A 15,599-nucleotide genomic window follows, 5' to 3' on the forward strand; every position below is an offset into this window, starting at 1 on the left:
GCACACTTACAAACACACGTACATGTGCACATATACAGTACACACCCATAATCCCACTAACAGCTGTACATGAGGGATAAACTAATTTGTGTGTGCTGGTTTGTGTGCGTCTGATGTTCCTGCCACCTGTGGAGTGTTGAAATAGTTGAACACACAAACACATAAAAACACATGAGGGAATTAAACAGAAGTAGTAATAGAGGAGGGACGGGTTAGAACAAAAAGATAATTGGTTTAACATCACGTTCACCTCCAGACTCCAGACAGATCAACTGACTAAAAACCGATATGCAGGTTAAAAACTGCATGTTTCTGTTTATGAGAGGAAAGTGTGTGTTTACGAGCCTCGCCTGGTGTCCTGCAAGCCGTTTCACTGCTTATGTGGATTTAGTGTGCCCTGTAAACAGGCTGGTGAGAGAGTCCATTGTTCCAGCAGCTAATACTGCAGCCATGCAGCTAAACCCAGTGCTGCTAAAGAACCAAATCCCTCCAACTATTATCCCTGTCCACCCGGCTCTCCCCCAGCCTTCTGCGGACGGGACCAGTGTTTTCATCCACCGTGCGCTACTGATTTATAGTTTTTAGAGTACATCATGTTAGTGAGTAATGTAGTTACTTTAATTTCAATGCAGCCACTATTTAGAGCTCAAATCTGCACATCCATACTGTGGAAAGTTATCATTATGTTGCATTCAAGTGCTTTTAGGAGGCTCCAACGTCCATGAAGTTGCTGCTTCATGGATGATGTCTGCAATGATTCTCCAGTGAATGTTTCAAGTGACAAAAAAAACAACACGCTCTTTTGAACAAAGATATTATTGATGAGGGGCCGACACCAGAGGAATTCATTGATCGTGGGAGAATACAAAAAAAAAGTGTGTCAGGCTCTCACATTAAAGTACTTTAATGTCAATTTAATGACGTTGGAGGAAGCTGATTGGGGGCAGACAGACAAAAATGCCTATTCTTAGGGGTACGACTTTAAGAGAGTAAATATCCAGGAGCTGGTGACATTGGGAGAAATCAATACTAGTTTAAACATTTAATAATATGACTAATAATCTGTTATCGTCAGCGTCATATGCAGCATTCTGCAGCAATATGACGGAGTTTGTATTATTCTTGTATCAAACTAGATATACAGTGGGCACAGTTGGTGTAGTAGACTGTTTCAAATGGGGGATAGGTTACTTTTATTTTTAATACTTTCAAGTGTATTTAAAAGCCAGTGCTTACTTACTTTTAGTAAAGTAGAAAAGTTAATGTGTTGTACTTTTCACTTAAGCAAACTGTTGACATCGTCCACCACTGTCCTGTTGCATTGTCTGTAGATAGATAGATAGATAGATAGATAGATAGATAGATAGATAGATAGAGAGATAGAGAGATAGATAGAGAGATGGATAGATAGATAGATAGATAGATAGATAGATAGATAGATAGAGAGAGAGATAGATAGATAGATAGATAGACAGATAGATAGAGAGAGAGATAGATAAATAGACAGATAGAGAGATAGAGAGATAGACACAAGAGCATAAGAATGATAAAAAGTCAAGGATAAGTTAAGAATAAGTCCACTTATTGTAGTGAGATGAAAGCCTAGCCACCATAACTAATAAAAATATTACACTGTAGAGAAGTATGTGCTAATGTTGATATTTACAATACAGATATAAGATGAGTAAAATCATATAAAGCCTGTAAATTATGGTTCAGCAGATGTAAATAGATAAAACCTAAAATATAAAACTAGAGATATAAAAAAATATAATAGAATCAAAACAACATGAAAGAATAAAGGCAGTTTTTGGGGGTTAAAGTGTTTTTTTTTTTTTTTAAATAAATCAAACTAAACCTCAGCGCTTTGTTTGGAGGAACCCCCCCCCCCCCCCCCCCCCCCCCCCCCCCCCCCCCAGTCCTCTCGGGCACGCCCACGCTTTCCCGGACGCGAGCACGCGAAACGCTCCCTGCCCGTTAAGAGCCTGTGACGTCAGCACGCGCTCTGAGCCTGCCCGAAAATGTTCTCCCGTGTTGTCGGGTTTCGACGGAGAAGCAGGACTTCGCCATGAAATGATACGTGTTGGTCCGCGAGGAGAGCGACGGCGCAGCGCATGAGTCCGACCCGCGGCTGCTCGGGTCCCCGCTGAGAGGCGAAACCGCGGCTTTTTTTTTTACCGGCGACTCCGAACGGGAAGTTTGTGTGCGATCCGCGGCTCCCCCCCCCCCCTCCAACCCCCCCCCGGAGTGATGTCGAATCCTGGGACCAGGAGGAACGGGTCCAGCATTAAAATCCGACTGACAGGTAAACGGGAAAAAAAACGCAGGGGAAAAAAACACAACGCTCTCTGCGCGTGTTTTTTTTATTTATTTTTTTAAACTGGAGCTTTCTGTTTGTTCGCGAGCCACTCGCACAAGTGCTGGCTGCTAGCGAAGCGGAGCCAGACGCCGCGGAGTGTGTGCGGCTCAGCCTTTAGCCCAAACATCCGGTTTTTTGTGAGGGGCACAAGTGCTAGCCTGTTAGCTGCCATGCTAGCCAGAGAACCGAAACGAGAGCTAGGAAGCAGCCCCTCTGTCCCGCGGGTGTTTCCGCTCACACCCCCGGCCGGTCCGCTGTTTACCGGGTCACTGGAAACACCGACGATTTAGCCAGAAACTTTACCCGATGCTAACACTTCTCTCTCCCCCCTCTCCCCTCTCCACTCTTAGCCAGCCTGCGCTAGCTAACACCAACACTGTAGTCAACGTTGACCGCTAACGCTCAGCTAGCTAACGTTACACCCATATTTTTGGGGGGTGGGGGGGGGAGACTGACCACCAGTCGAGATCCCCGACTGACCCGGCCGCCACGAACTCTGCACCAAGGATGTGGAGCGAGCGTGGACCGGGCAGCCTCACCGGGAATCGATCTATCGGGAAGATGTGACATGCTAGCCTAGATTAGCTCTGAGTATTGATTTCGCTGCTGTGTCAGCTGCAGCCACACGAGTGTCTGACTCGCTGAACTTGTCCTGTGCCCGGAGAGGCTGGACACGTTTGCTCCCAGGGTTCAGTGTTCACTCGGACATTTCTGTGCGGGGTTATTTGGTGTGAGTCTCCCCTGCAGGACACACAGGAGCCTCACACACACACACACACAGACAGACACACACACAGCTGGAACAATGGTTTTTACTGTAGCTAATGTGACCCCACTGGGCATCCAGGGGCCTCCATTCAAATGGTAATGACCCCTCTGCCGCTGGGCAGGCGCCTTGTCCCCCTGGTTCATAATAACTGAGCAAAACTCCCAATTTCGAGCCTTTGTTTGGTTTATAAAGATCTATGAAGGAAGGTGTTGTCAAATTTATGATTTAGGATGAGCCAAAGTGCCGTGTGGTTATTTTTCTACTCTGTTCCTCGTTTTCTGAGACTTGATTACAGCTTCGAGAGAATCAAAATAAATAAAATAGAATAAAATTAGACTCTGACGTGCTCGTTTCAGTTTACATTTAATTGGCAGGTATCACACAGGCCTGGGTACTAGAACGATATCAATTATCACAGTATGAATTCAATCAATAGAAACATAATGTAAATAGAGTGCTTATGCATTTGCAAGCACAGTGAGGAGGTATAACACATAATTGATTGGGCTCAGATTTGTAAAATGTTTTGCCGGATATCAGGTTTAAAGCCATAACCTTCAAGAAGCAAAAGTCAGTCTTTAAATTTAAAAGAAATATTAATGTGACGTTTATCGTAATAAATCACATTTAGTAGAGCAAACCATCAATCAAGAAAGTGCTCAACACATTGACTTGACATTGATAATAGTATGTTGGGGTTATGAACCAGTCATTCATTATTTCAGCTTGGATTCAAACAGGAGTTATTGCCTGTGACTGTGTGTCCCGCCCCCATAGGTATGAGTGGAATTCTAATTGGGCAAGGAATGTGTGGTGAGCCAATGGAAGTGCAATGCTGCCTGGCTGGCCGGTGCTCTGTTTAGTCTGTGGGAGAGAGGGGTTGTTTGGCCTACATCGGAAAAGCCTGTGTCTGTGGCAGGGCCTCAGACAACAGACCAGGCAAGTTTGACATTGGTTCACATTTAAAGAGATTGGTTTGTGTTTGTATAGACGTGTTTTCGTCAACGAAGAGGTGATTGTTGTGTCTCTCTCTGTCTCCGCCATCAGTTCTTGGGTATGAGCTGAAAAAAACACGAAGGAGGCGCAAATTGTGTGCAAGAAAAATGTCCGTATCTAATGTGTTCTTGTGAGATGTGGAAGAACAGTAGACGTTTCAAGGAAACAATTGCTGATACTCTGATCTTGGCAGGATTTATTGAACCTTAATGCTGACATTGGGGACAACTGTTCAGATTCTTCTGCCCTGATTTATTTATGTAGATACATGATCACAACAATGCAAGAGACAGAAAACAAAGATGGGGAATAAGTGTCTTTCTGTTTTGAAATAAATGGGCCTTGTTGTGAGAAATGCACTTGAATGAATGAATGAATGAAAGAATCAGTGATTCAGCAGGATTATGTTAATTTTTCTCATGGAAGCAACACGTGCTGCTTGTGGTTTTTGTGCCCGTTAGTTGGATTGAACGCCGACTTGTCCAGGCGCCAGCACAGGGCAATGTCAGGACAGCAGGGAGGGAGAGGGGGAAAACTGGAAAGAGGGCAGAGAAGTGGGACAATGAGGAATAACTAAAGAGAACGGGAGCAAAGGAATGATGGTTAGACAGAAAGTGATATTACACACGTCTGTTTACTTCACTTGTAAACTGCATTTTAAGACGGTCTAGTCGGACCCATAAGGATTTTAGCGTTCATTAAGTTTTTTAGATCTGTGCTCATGGTTATCAATCCCCATCAAGCAAAGTACTTAACTATTATCTGATTTAAGAAGTTTTAATCACCTTCTAAACTTCTATGGTTCGTGTCATTTACCTGAAAAATATCTAAAGTTCTAAGAAGTTAAGCTGCAAGCGGGGAGCAGTAGTGCAAACACTTGAGATATTTGTGAGATGGTTAATTGTGCTACAAACGTGCTGTGTCTTCAAATTCCTTGAGGAGCTGCTCACCTGGTACAGAAGTAGCTCCGTTTTTCAATCTCCCTTAAAATGCTTCTGCTTTTTCACTCAAGATTGGATGAATAGAATTTGTCCCCCGCACGGCCTCTCCCCAGCTCTTGCTTTTTTTTTTTTTAAAGAGGACAAAAAATGGCATTAAAAAAGACAGCGGCATTGGGGGAAAACTGAGAACCAGTTGAACTGTGGCTGTGTGTGTGTGTGCCTTCACCAGCCCTGACCTTGGCAGAAAGAGGAATTTCCTGAGATGCAGTGAAAGGGCCTGTCACACATTCAGTAACACAGAAGAGCTGGTCAAGAGGCAGAAAGAAAGAGAGATAGGGTGAAAGTAGGGGTGTCTCTTGTCTCTGGCAAGAGATTGGAGGGTGAGAGGGGAGGAGAGCGCAGGAGTGACAGTGACAGAGAAAGTCCTCTCCTGCTCATCAGGAAGAGGAGGCTGGGGCTAACTAGAAACTTGATTCTCTCCCTCTGTCGCTGTGTTTCTTTCATTGTGTCTGTGTAGAAAAGATGAGGTTTCGCCGTGGAATGTATGAGTCAGGGGGAGGATGAAGAGGAGGAGGAATCAAAGGGAATGATGAGGAAGAGAGAAGGATATCCTGCAGCCATTCTCCACGCGTTAATCACAGGAAATAGATGGGCCTACACTAGACACATCTACGCCACCACAGTCACCACATCCTTAACCACTGGCTGACTGACTAACTTCCTAGATAGATGTCTGGGCCGAACCAAATCATGTCAGATTGTAAATGGATTTCAAAGCAGTGATAACATGTTAAGGTGATGTCGATCACGAAATTGCTTTTGTTCTTTTGAGCCTCGACAGGAACATGTTGACATGAGGAACGTGGAGCATATTTTGAAGTTATACTTTTAGTACAGGTTGTATAACTAATGAAATACTTCATCTTTTGTCACATCAGCTCCACATCGTAATAAGTATCAGGACTTTGAAAAGATTGTGAAAGAATCTGTGTCTATTCCGAAGAAAGAACCACATACACTCAAAGGAAATTGCCTCTTTACTGGAGGAGGAAAGGTTTGGTAGTGGTCGGCTGCACATCGTTGGTTACATCTGTGTTATTCAAAGAGGTTTCACAGTTTCTTAAGAAACGATGAGATTAAGAGTTTGGATCCAGATGGAGTGTTACTCCTTGTTGGCTGTTTCCTAAAAATACTTAAAACCTGTTGTATCATGTCTTTCTTATAAATTACGATCTCGAAAAAATGTTCTTCAATATGGCTGTACTACTGCCTTTTAATATTTTGGGTTTGTCGGGGTGATGCATCTCTTTCTGATCACTCTTGAGAAGATTATCATGTTCATGCTTACATTGGACCAAATAAAGTTTATGATAAAAAAAACTGACTTTGCCATTCTGACCTGCAGTGTTAATATAATCATAGTTTAAATGTTTTTTGTTGCAGTCACTCTCTGAGGTCATTACATCAGCCTTGAATACACACAAGCAGCTTGTTTTCCTCCACACTGCCCTATAATCAAGTCATATTGTGACAGACTGGACATGAGTGTGTTTCTAAAAATTGGCTTCATGTGGTTCAGTTGTCTGTTGCAGCAGATTTAACCTAGAGTGACATATGCCAGCTGTTGCACCACACAGACTGTCTGTCAAACAAAAACACTCGCCCACACACACAGTAAACTAAATACTTAGCACAGACTTATAAATTCACATTGTCTTGGTCAGATCAGAGCTGCTCTCTGAATCCACAAAGATGATGTGGCAGAGAAGGCATTCTGCCACTCTCACTGTGGGCGGCGTGTGCGTGTGTGCGCCATGGTCCTGACACTAGCCTATACTTTACGTCTCCCTCAGTCTGCATGTCACATAAGTTTTCCTGCTCATTACCATCCCCTGGCATTCATATATTATCCTGTCCAACATTGTTCCTCCTCAGATGATTTTATCTGCAGCAGCATCCATTTGCAGCAGCCTACACACACGGAGATCATTTACATATTTGTGTCTGTGGCATTTTGTTCATAATGATTTTTTTGTTTTGCAGTATTATGTGCCAAGAACCTCGCAAAGAAAGACTTCTTTCGTAAGTACCTCTATTGTGTGTGCTACTCCGACAGTGTGGTGATTGGTGATGATGATTGTGTGTGTCATTAAGGAGCTGTTTGTGCCATCAAAAGCAACTCCGCATAAATTGGCTTTGCTGCGGCTCGCTTGCTGTGCGCTGTGATCATACTATGCATTCCCCTCGTTCCCGCACAGCAGGGAGGAGCAGTGTTGACCTGTGATAGCACCATCATAACACGTTCATCTGGCCTGCCTGAGTGGACTGCAGCGAGCGGCCCACACTCAGACATGTTCTCAAAGCTTCTCAGGCTTCACTTAAAAATGACTTTATTGTCATAACAGATAACAAGATGCAGAAAAGAATAATACATTTAGCTGAATGTGTGCAGTGATGGAGATTTTGACATTGTTGTGTAGAGTGTTGCATGCTACACTCTTACTATTGTCTTTGTGAGTTTATTATGTGTGTGCAAACAACTGAATTATGTGCACGCAGGTCTGCCAGATCCATTTGCCAAAGTTGTGGTGGACGGATCAGGTCAATGCCACTCGACAGACACAGTCAAGAGCACACTGGATCCCAAATGGAATCAGCACTATGACCTGTGAGTCTCCTGCACCACACTCACTTACTTGTGTTCTTGATGATGCTGATTGTCTTTGAGATGTTAAATACAATGAAGTGTAGCCGTACTTTAAATCAATATTAAATGATGTGCTCACTTATTAAATGCACCCTTTTATTGATTCAGTGTTTTGCTTTTAAAGTGAAGACATTAGATCGTGATGATGTTTCTCTTTCAGCTACATTGGAAAGACAGACTCCATCACCATCAGTATATGGAACCACAAAAAGATCCATAAACGACAGGGGGCGGGCTTCCTCGGCTGCATACGACTTCTTTCTAATGCTATCAGCAGGCTAAAAGACACAGGCTGTAAGTCTACCTTTCTTTTTCCAGTGCTCAGATATAAATTCATACATTCTCACAGATCAGGTCTGTGGAATTAACTGAATGTATTTCCTTCACCTTCTCTTTCCAGACCAGCGTCTAGATCTATGTAAGCTCAACCCCTCGGACAGCGACGCGGTGCGGGGGCAGATTGTTGGTAAGGATGAATACACAGATCTTTTTCTCTCACTTTTTGTCACTTTAATCTCACTCGGACCCCTTCTTGTTTCCAGTGAGCTTACAGACACGAGACCGCATCGGCAGCGGAGGCCCCGTGGTGGACTGCAGAGGACTGTTGGAAAATGATGGGTGAGTGTGTCACCGGACATAATGCTGCCAAAGTCATATAGTCACATTTTGACAAACGATTACTAAATGTTTCAACATGTTTCATAGATTATTGCATATCTCGGTTTCTGACTTGAAAGATTTAACTGTGAAAAACTAAATACTTGATATTTTCTTGGTGGATCAAACTCTGTTTCCTGAAAAGATAGTATCTCGTTTAACCATGAAACTGTGTGTATGTTTTTGTATGTGTAGGCCTGTGTTTGAGGGATGTTTCAGTGAAGAACCGCTGCCCTACTCTGACCCCACTGGTGCGGCGGGGGGTGGGAATTGCCGGCTTGACTCACCCGGTCAGGAGAGCCGTCTTCAGACCCAGCGAATCAGAGGGCAGGACTCCAGAGGCCACGGCCACACCCCTCAGAACAGACCTCACGGGCACCAGCCGCCAGATCTACCAGAAGGATATGGTCCGTCCAACACTTCCCTGACCAACTCTTGATATTTATCTGAACGAAATCGCTCATGTGGACTTTATAAACTCATATAACATCTTTCTTTGTTTTCTCAATCATACAGAGCAGCGAACAACGGTGCAGGGCCAGGTGTATTTCCTACACACACAGACAGGTGTCAGTACCTGGCACGACCCTCGGATACCACGGTACGATCACACCCCCCTTCACTTGGGTCTAGTCCAAGCTTAACCTGAAACGAGATTCCCCTAGAATAAACCCTGCTGAGGAACTAGGTCATTTCAGCATCAGAGGATAATTCTGTTTTCTGTTTATACACTTAAGTCTTTGAAATGCCATAAAACTTAAATTATCGTTCTATTTTTATGACTAGGAAATGTTCCAGTCAAGGCATGGATTCAGAAATGTATGAAAGTGTCCTCGCTTTCATGGTAGCATCACTTCGTGCATCACTCAACAGAAGAACTTAAATGCTCCGCTAATTACACCAATAGTTTTAAAAGAAAATCTCTCGGGTTATTTCCTTGGGCCTCCTGCGTCAGTACGATGAGTTAAGAACATACAGTGTGTAGGATTATAAGAGCTAAAGAAGTGTTGTCTCTGCTGCAGGGACCTGGCCAGTGTGAGCTGCGAAGAGCTTGGTCCGTTGCCGGTGGGCTGGGAGGTCCGAAGCACTGTGTCCGGTCGGATCTACTTTGTGGACCACAACAACAGAACCACACAGTTCACAGATCCACGCCTACACACCATCATCAGGTACAGGAATGCACACGCACTTAAAAACTTGTTCTCCTGAAATCCAGAGGGTGTGTGTGAGAATGCAAATGTCCGAGTCAGTAGTTGCGGACCTCCTCCGGCGTTTCTTTAACAAGCCCCTTAGTGAAAACTCTACATAATGTCCATGTGAGAATAACCGCAGGAGATTCTACAGAGGATTCACCGCCAACAAGTGGGCGTTTCTAACATGCAAAGGACAGAAATCTGAGAAAAAGCAAAAACTAAACAAATATCTCTGTATGAAAAAGAAGTGCTATATATACGTAGAAGAGACCGACAAAGATATCCACTTGGAAAGATGTGCTGTAAACAGAATGCATCTGAACATAGCATTTCCTGTTTCGTTCTTCATATGTGAAAGGCAAACTCCGGAGAAAGTTCGGACATTCTCCGGAGAATGTCTGAAAACGCCGTTGGTGGTTTCCTGACTTAATCTGTTGTTAATCTAATCTGTTGCTGCTATAATGCTGAACTCAGACTGGTTATGAACATGACCTACTAACAGTCATCACCTATGTTTCGGCTGCATAGTGTGATTTACAGAAATGCAGGCTTGCAATAGATTAAGCTACTCAAAGTGAATGCACGGTATTCAATGCTTTTTCCTGTCTTTCTTTCAACCCTTCTCTTCCTCTCTTCATGTTGTCTCTTCCCCCCCCCCGTCTTCTTCTGCTTCTCCACACTTCCAGCCAGCAATCCCAAGCAAAGGAATCCTCCCAAACCCCCCAGATGGATGTGGGGGGCGAGGATGGAGGAGGTGGCGGAGTAGGCGGCGGCAGTGGAGGAGGAGATGGAGACGTGGCAGCACGTTACGAGAGAGACTTGGTCCATAAGCTGAAGCTGCTCCGGCACGAGCTGTCATTGCAGCAGCCACAAGCGGGACACTGTCGTATAGAGGTGTCCCGAGAGGAGATCTTTGAGGTGGGTGCAACCAGGAAGTAACGAAATGAAGAGGTTGTAAAAGAACCAGCTGAAAGAAATCACAACATCTCCAAGATACACACAGCTAGACAGATCGAACAGTTGTACAAATGTGAACGTTTTTATTTATACATCCACACGCCTCCTGACTTCTACACCAGTCACCTCAAACCATTCTTTCATTGTCATCTCTCTGTAGAAACAAAAGCGGCTCTGGTTGTCATCACTGAGCTAAAGAGCTGTGCTGTGTATCACTGTGATAATGAGTATCTGATCATATATATGTATGTATTAATGTTGTGTGTGTTGCTGCAGGAGTCATATCGGCAAATAATGAAGATGAGGCCCAAAGACCTGAAGAAGCGTCTCATGGTGAAGTTCAGGGGAGAGGAGGGTCTGGACTACGGTGGGGTGGCCAGGTAATTCATTGTTCTGTCCTCGAGCACCATTTATAAAACTAAACATGTGATCTAGTTTAAAATGGTAAAGAAATAGTAGCTACCTTAGTACACAGGTGCTTAGGAAATCAGAATACAGCAAATAAGTCAAAAACCTGCAGATTGTTCTTGTTTTTCTCTGAAATTCAAAGCTATTCCCTGAATATGAAATTTCTATTTAATTCACAGCTTTTTAAAAATGAATGTTGTGTCAAACATTTGTTTTCTATAATGTTCTTTGGCAGTTTGAAATCAAACAAACAATTTTCTTTGAGGTCCATTCAGTGAACTTACCTGGTGTAGCCTGTGGTTGGTTTACAGCTGCTCAGCCAGAGCTGATCGTGATATGAACTTTTTTTGGGAGCTCTGACTCCCTGGCTAGTACTGACAATATTGATATAACTATTTTTTTATTGAGCCTCTTCTAAGTGTCAGCTTCGTATAATAATCATGTGGCTGAGCAGGTTTCCCTGGTTCGTCTTGAATTGTCTGGCTTGTACAATATTTTTCATCTGTTGAACTCAGTCAGAAATGGGTGATTTCCATTACTTTCATTAAGCTTCAACAGACCTGACAACTTTCTCACAACTCTTCTCTTTTTGTTTCCTGTAAATTATTAATTTACCAAACTCTGTGTAACTTTTGAACCTTTTGTTAACCATGTGTTGGTTTTCTATAGGGAGTGGCTGTACCTGCTTTGTCATGAAATGTTGAACCCATACTACGGCCTGTTCCAATACTCGACAGACAATATCTACACACTACAAATCAACCCTGACTCCTCCATCAACCCCGTGAGTTCACACAAACACATAAAGCCCTTCATGGCTGGGCTATATAAGGGGCCTCTCTCCGACTCTGACTGTCTCTTTGTGTTGCCTACTTTCAGGACCACTTGTCATATTTCCACTTTGTGGGTCGTGTGATGGGCCTTGCAGTTTTCCATGGTCACTACATCAACGGGAGTTTCACGCTGCCCTTCTACAAACAGCTGCTGGGCAAACCCATCCAGCTCAACGACCTGGAGACCACCGACCCGGAGTTGCACAAGAGTCTCGTCTGGATATTGTGAGCACATTAACCTGCACAAGTCAAATCACTCTTACATGATATATCAAATTCAAGTCAATCTGACAGCAGAAAGCTCTTTTATCATGAATATGTCTCTTGGTTGTCGTGCACTGTTCCCTTCTGGAAAAGGATAGATTTTCTCTTTCACTGAAATTCACTCTTCTACTCCCAACGCAGAGAGAACGACATCACTTCGGTCCTCGACCACACGTTCTGCGTGGAGCACAATGCCTTTGGAAAGTTTTCACAGCATGAACTCAAGCCCAATGGGCGGAATATCCCCGTCACCGAGGACAACAAGAAAGAATATGTCAGGTGAGAACAAAGAGAGTTATGTTCCATCTGTTTGGGGGGTCTTATCTAAAGTGTTTCTCCAGATACAGCATAAACAATAGAGCTATTATGCCCAATAGTTTTGCTGTTATATTACACTATTTTTATTTCGCTCACATCACCTGTGTTTGTGTTTTTCAGACTTTACGTGAACTGGAGGTTCATGCGAGGAATCGAAGCCCAGTTTCTGGCTCTACAGAAGGGATTCAGTGAACTCATCCCCCAACACCTCCTCAAACCGTTTGACCATAAAGAACTTGAGGTAAATGTGCTGACTGAGAGAGATTTAATAGTTCAACTTCTGTATCATTGAGACATAACGGTCATTTCAGTCCTATTTGTTTGGTTTTGGCCACAGAAAGGCGACAACAGTAAAAACAAGTTGTGTAGTCTAAATGCGTGGTGTTTATATTGAGTCACCTTTTTGATCCATTCCCATTCCCCTCGTCCAGTTGATCATCGGTGGATTGGGGAAGATCGACCTTGCAGACTGGAAGACAAACACCCGGCTGAAGCACTGCACAAGTGAAAGCAATGTGGTTCGGTGGTTCTGGCAGGCGGTGGAGGCCTTCAGTGAGGAGAGGAGAGGACGCCTGCTGCAGTTCGTCACCGGCTCCACCAGGGTCCCGCTCCAGGGTTTCAAAGCACTGCAGGGTGGGTCAGGCACTGGCTCAGACGCCACACACACACTATACATGCAGTATTAACGCAGGCCAGTTAAAATACCTAATTCTACTGTTATCAGACCTCGTATTAACATCAGTCCTGAGCTATCTGATCACAAGTGGTCAGAGCTAGTTACACACACGTGTCCTCGATGCGTCTTGAGATCTGATCTCTCCGACCACATTCGGAGGAGGTCTGTGACGCATGTGGCTACGTTCTAGCTGTGTGAACACAAATGTGTCCTGGGCCACATATGAGGGACCACCCTCACAGTTTCACAATAACTGACACTCACACAAACACTCATCCATCACATCTGTAAACTCAGACGGGGTTGAAACAACATCATTTGATCTTCATGAACATAAATGATGTAAGCATGTACTTGCATATACAGCAGGGAAGTGGGCTCTGATCATTTCTCAGGATGGTTGTTTATAGCCGGTTTGAACAGGACCTTAAATGCTGTGTAACTCTCTGTGTATCAGAGTAGAGCAGTGATAACTAGAATGAATGTGTGTAAGGTTCTACAGGTTCTGCAGGACCAAGGCTCTTCACCATCCATTTGATAGACGCCAACACAGACAACCTGCCCAAGGCCCACACATGGTAAGGACACCTAAGAGGATTAAATGCTCTTCTTGATCAACATTGGTGTTCGGCCTGGAGGGACTCATCTCTCTTTTCTGTGTCTAGTTTTAACAGGATAGACATCCCACCCTACGAGTCTTATGAGAAACTTTACGAGAAACTGCTGACGGCTGTGGAGGAGACCTGCGGCTTCGCTGTGGAGTGATGAATCCAGTACCAACATACACACAATTACACTTGTGCTTGCACACGACTATTTGACATTTTACATATGCACACACACACACAAACGGAATATGATGTATACGGAGCGTATACTGAGCAGCCAAGCATCACAAGAACAGTCTCTTGCCGCCTCTTCACCACCGGACTGTTGGGGGTAAAAGGAGGAAGCACAGCAGGAGGGGGGACAAGTATTTTAAAATTTTTCAAATGTTTTGAAGAAGCATTTTTATCCTTCAGTTTTAACAAGCTATGATGTCATCCATCAGAATGTCTAACCGCCACAGTCGCGCTTGAGTCTCTCCGGACAGAATCAACCAATCACATACGAGCCTGCGAACAAGAGATGTTGAAATTCGATGTGTGAAGAACAACGCGGAGACCGATTGTCTTTTCTGTCTGACAAGCTGATTGATCGACTAATATTCATGCTTTATGTTTAACCACTGTCCTGGGTGGGTGGGTGTGTGTGTGTGCGTGAATGCGTCTGAGTGACTGTGTGTGTGTGTGTGTGTCAGGCATGGCACCCAGTTACGCTGTAAAGAAAAAAAAAAAGATCAAATGAGCCTGCTCCTCTTGTTTGGTAACTTTTTGTCTCTTCCGTTTGTATCTGCGACCACTCTGATCCACTCTAATATTCTATTATTTATTACTAAGTGATTACCGACCAAGCTGCTATGTGCTCTACAAAGAGCCGACACTAATCTCTTCATCAGCCCCTCTACCAGAGCTGAAGGGTCAATTCACTTGTGATTCAAGTAATCCACAAAGTGGGTTTTATTGAATTTCGTTACATTTTTTTAACCATCATTTTATTGCGGTGAAATACTCTTTGTCATTGTATGGAAACTGTTTGTGTGTTGGTGTGTAAAATACCATGTTACATTTATTGAAGTGAAAGGGATTTACTTTTCCCGGCCCTAATTTGACAAATCTAACTCTACTGACGTTCACGAGAGGACCGAGGGCATGACCTGGATATTTTTCAAAAACGAGCCAGGAGGACGGAAAGACGGAGTCAGCTTCAGGAATTCTTCGGTTGTATGTGACGTGTATAATAAAATCTCCTCAGCCTTTCGTACATGTTTCATCATCCATTTCACCAACTTTCTTTGCGTCTCTAGCCTGGATATCTCTCTCTGCCCGTCTCTTTTTGTCAATAGCCTGAATGTCAGGAACAGTAATCATCCTCCTCAAGACCACCATGAATGAACAAAGTCTCTTTACAGTCATTAATTCTCCATCGAAGTGAATGAAATCAAAAACCTAAATGTTGAGCGAGTGACGTGGAAAACATTGAGATCTGTCGTAGATTGAAGAGTGACGACTGTTAAGCAGTATCATTTCAATCTGCTTTTTTTTAGGTTCTCAGTTCACTGTGTAATGGATGCAAGAGTATTGTAACTTACTATGTACTAAACATTTATGAAAAAATACAATGTAAATAAGATTATATTAAAAGAAATTAAATTGAAAATACATGTCTTGTGTTGTGTGCATTATTGGGGGGGATGTGTCACAGGGGTGATAAATAAAATAATTTGACTAAAATCAAATGTAATGATTTTAATGTGTTAATTGTGATGTTATTAGTTTATTGTCAAAATATCTGCAAATTGATTTTCTGTTGAGTTATAAGCTCTTGTAATAACATATTTCTATATGATAGATTAATATAAACATGAACGTATTGATGTTTGATTTTCATGCCTGATATGATTTACATGTAATAAATGCTT

General features: G+C 43.3%; 2 protein-coding genes across 3 annotated transcripts in view; one reads left to right on the forward strand and one right to left on the reverse strand.

Moving 5' to 3' along the window:
• Positions 1 to 2,961, reverse strand: part of LOC117766297 (myosin-16-like) — an 18,939-nt gene extending 15,978 nt beyond the window's left edge. Inside the window, exons 1-2 of the mRNA XM_034593199.1 lie at positions 2,816 to 2,961; positions 1,241 to 1,289 (exon numbers count right to left, since the gene is read on the reverse strand). The gene's annotated coding sequence lies outside the window, so the exon portion shown is untranslated. The remainder of the gene's footprint in view (positions 1 to 1,240; positions 1,290 to 2,815) is intronic.
• smurf1 (SMAD specific E3 ubiquitin protein ligase 1) lies at positions 1,987 to 15,339 on the forward strand. 2 transcript variants are annotated; one of them, XM_034593089.1, is made up of 18 exons: positions 1,987 to 2,305; positions 7,109 to 7,147; positions 7,625 to 7,733; positions 7,933 to 8,066; positions 8,173 to 8,238; positions 8,315 to 8,390; positions 8,625 to 8,836; positions 8,946 to 9,030; positions 9,452 to 9,598; positions 10,309 to 10,540; positions 10,856 to 10,959; positions 11,657 to 11,771; positions 11,867 to 12,045; positions 12,226 to 12,363; positions 12,523 to 12,643; positions 12,834 to 13,035; positions 13,572 to 13,656; positions 13,744 to 15,339. In XM_034593089.1, exons 1-18 carry the CDS (start codon positions 2,251 to 2,253, stop codon positions 13,841 to 13,843), a joined length of 2,199 nt encoding a protein of 732 aa, XP_034448980.1. In that variant the 5' UTR covers positions 1,987 to 2,250; the 3' UTR covers positions 13,844 to 15,339. The 2 variants fall into 2 exon arrangements, with proteins under 2 accessions (XP_034448980.1, XP_034448981.1); XM_034593090.1 differs by having other exon boundaries at positions 1,988 to 2,305; positions 13,581 to 13,656.
• The last annotated feature ends 260 nt before the right edge of the window (positions 15,340 to 15,599 follow it).

This window comes from Hippoglossus hippoglossus, chromosome 8, assembly GCF_009819705.1.
Source record: "Hippoglossus hippoglossus isolate fHipHip1 chromosome 8, fHipHip1.pri, whole genome shotgun sequence".
Taxonomy (NCBI): Eukaryota; Metazoa; Chordata; class Actinopteri; order Pleuronectiformes; family Pleuronectidae; genus Hippoglossus; species Hippoglossus hippoglossus.

What these genes read in the sequence shown, in the direction of transcription:
- smurf1 (XM_034593089.1), top strand. Translation starts at nt 2,251, where the DNA reads ATGTCGAATCCTGGGACCAGGAGGAACGGGTCCAGCATTAAAATCCGA. An exon ending in CGCCTACACACCATCATCAG is followed by an intron (nt 9,599 to 10,308) that starts GTACAGGAATGC and finishes CCACACTTCCAG; the next exon opens with CCAGCAATCCCAAGCAAAGG. An exon ending in CCCGAGAGGAGATCTTTGAG is followed by an intron (nt 10,541 to 10,855) that starts GTGGGTGCAACC and finishes GTGTTGCTGCAG; the next exon opens with GAGTCATATCGGCAAATAAT.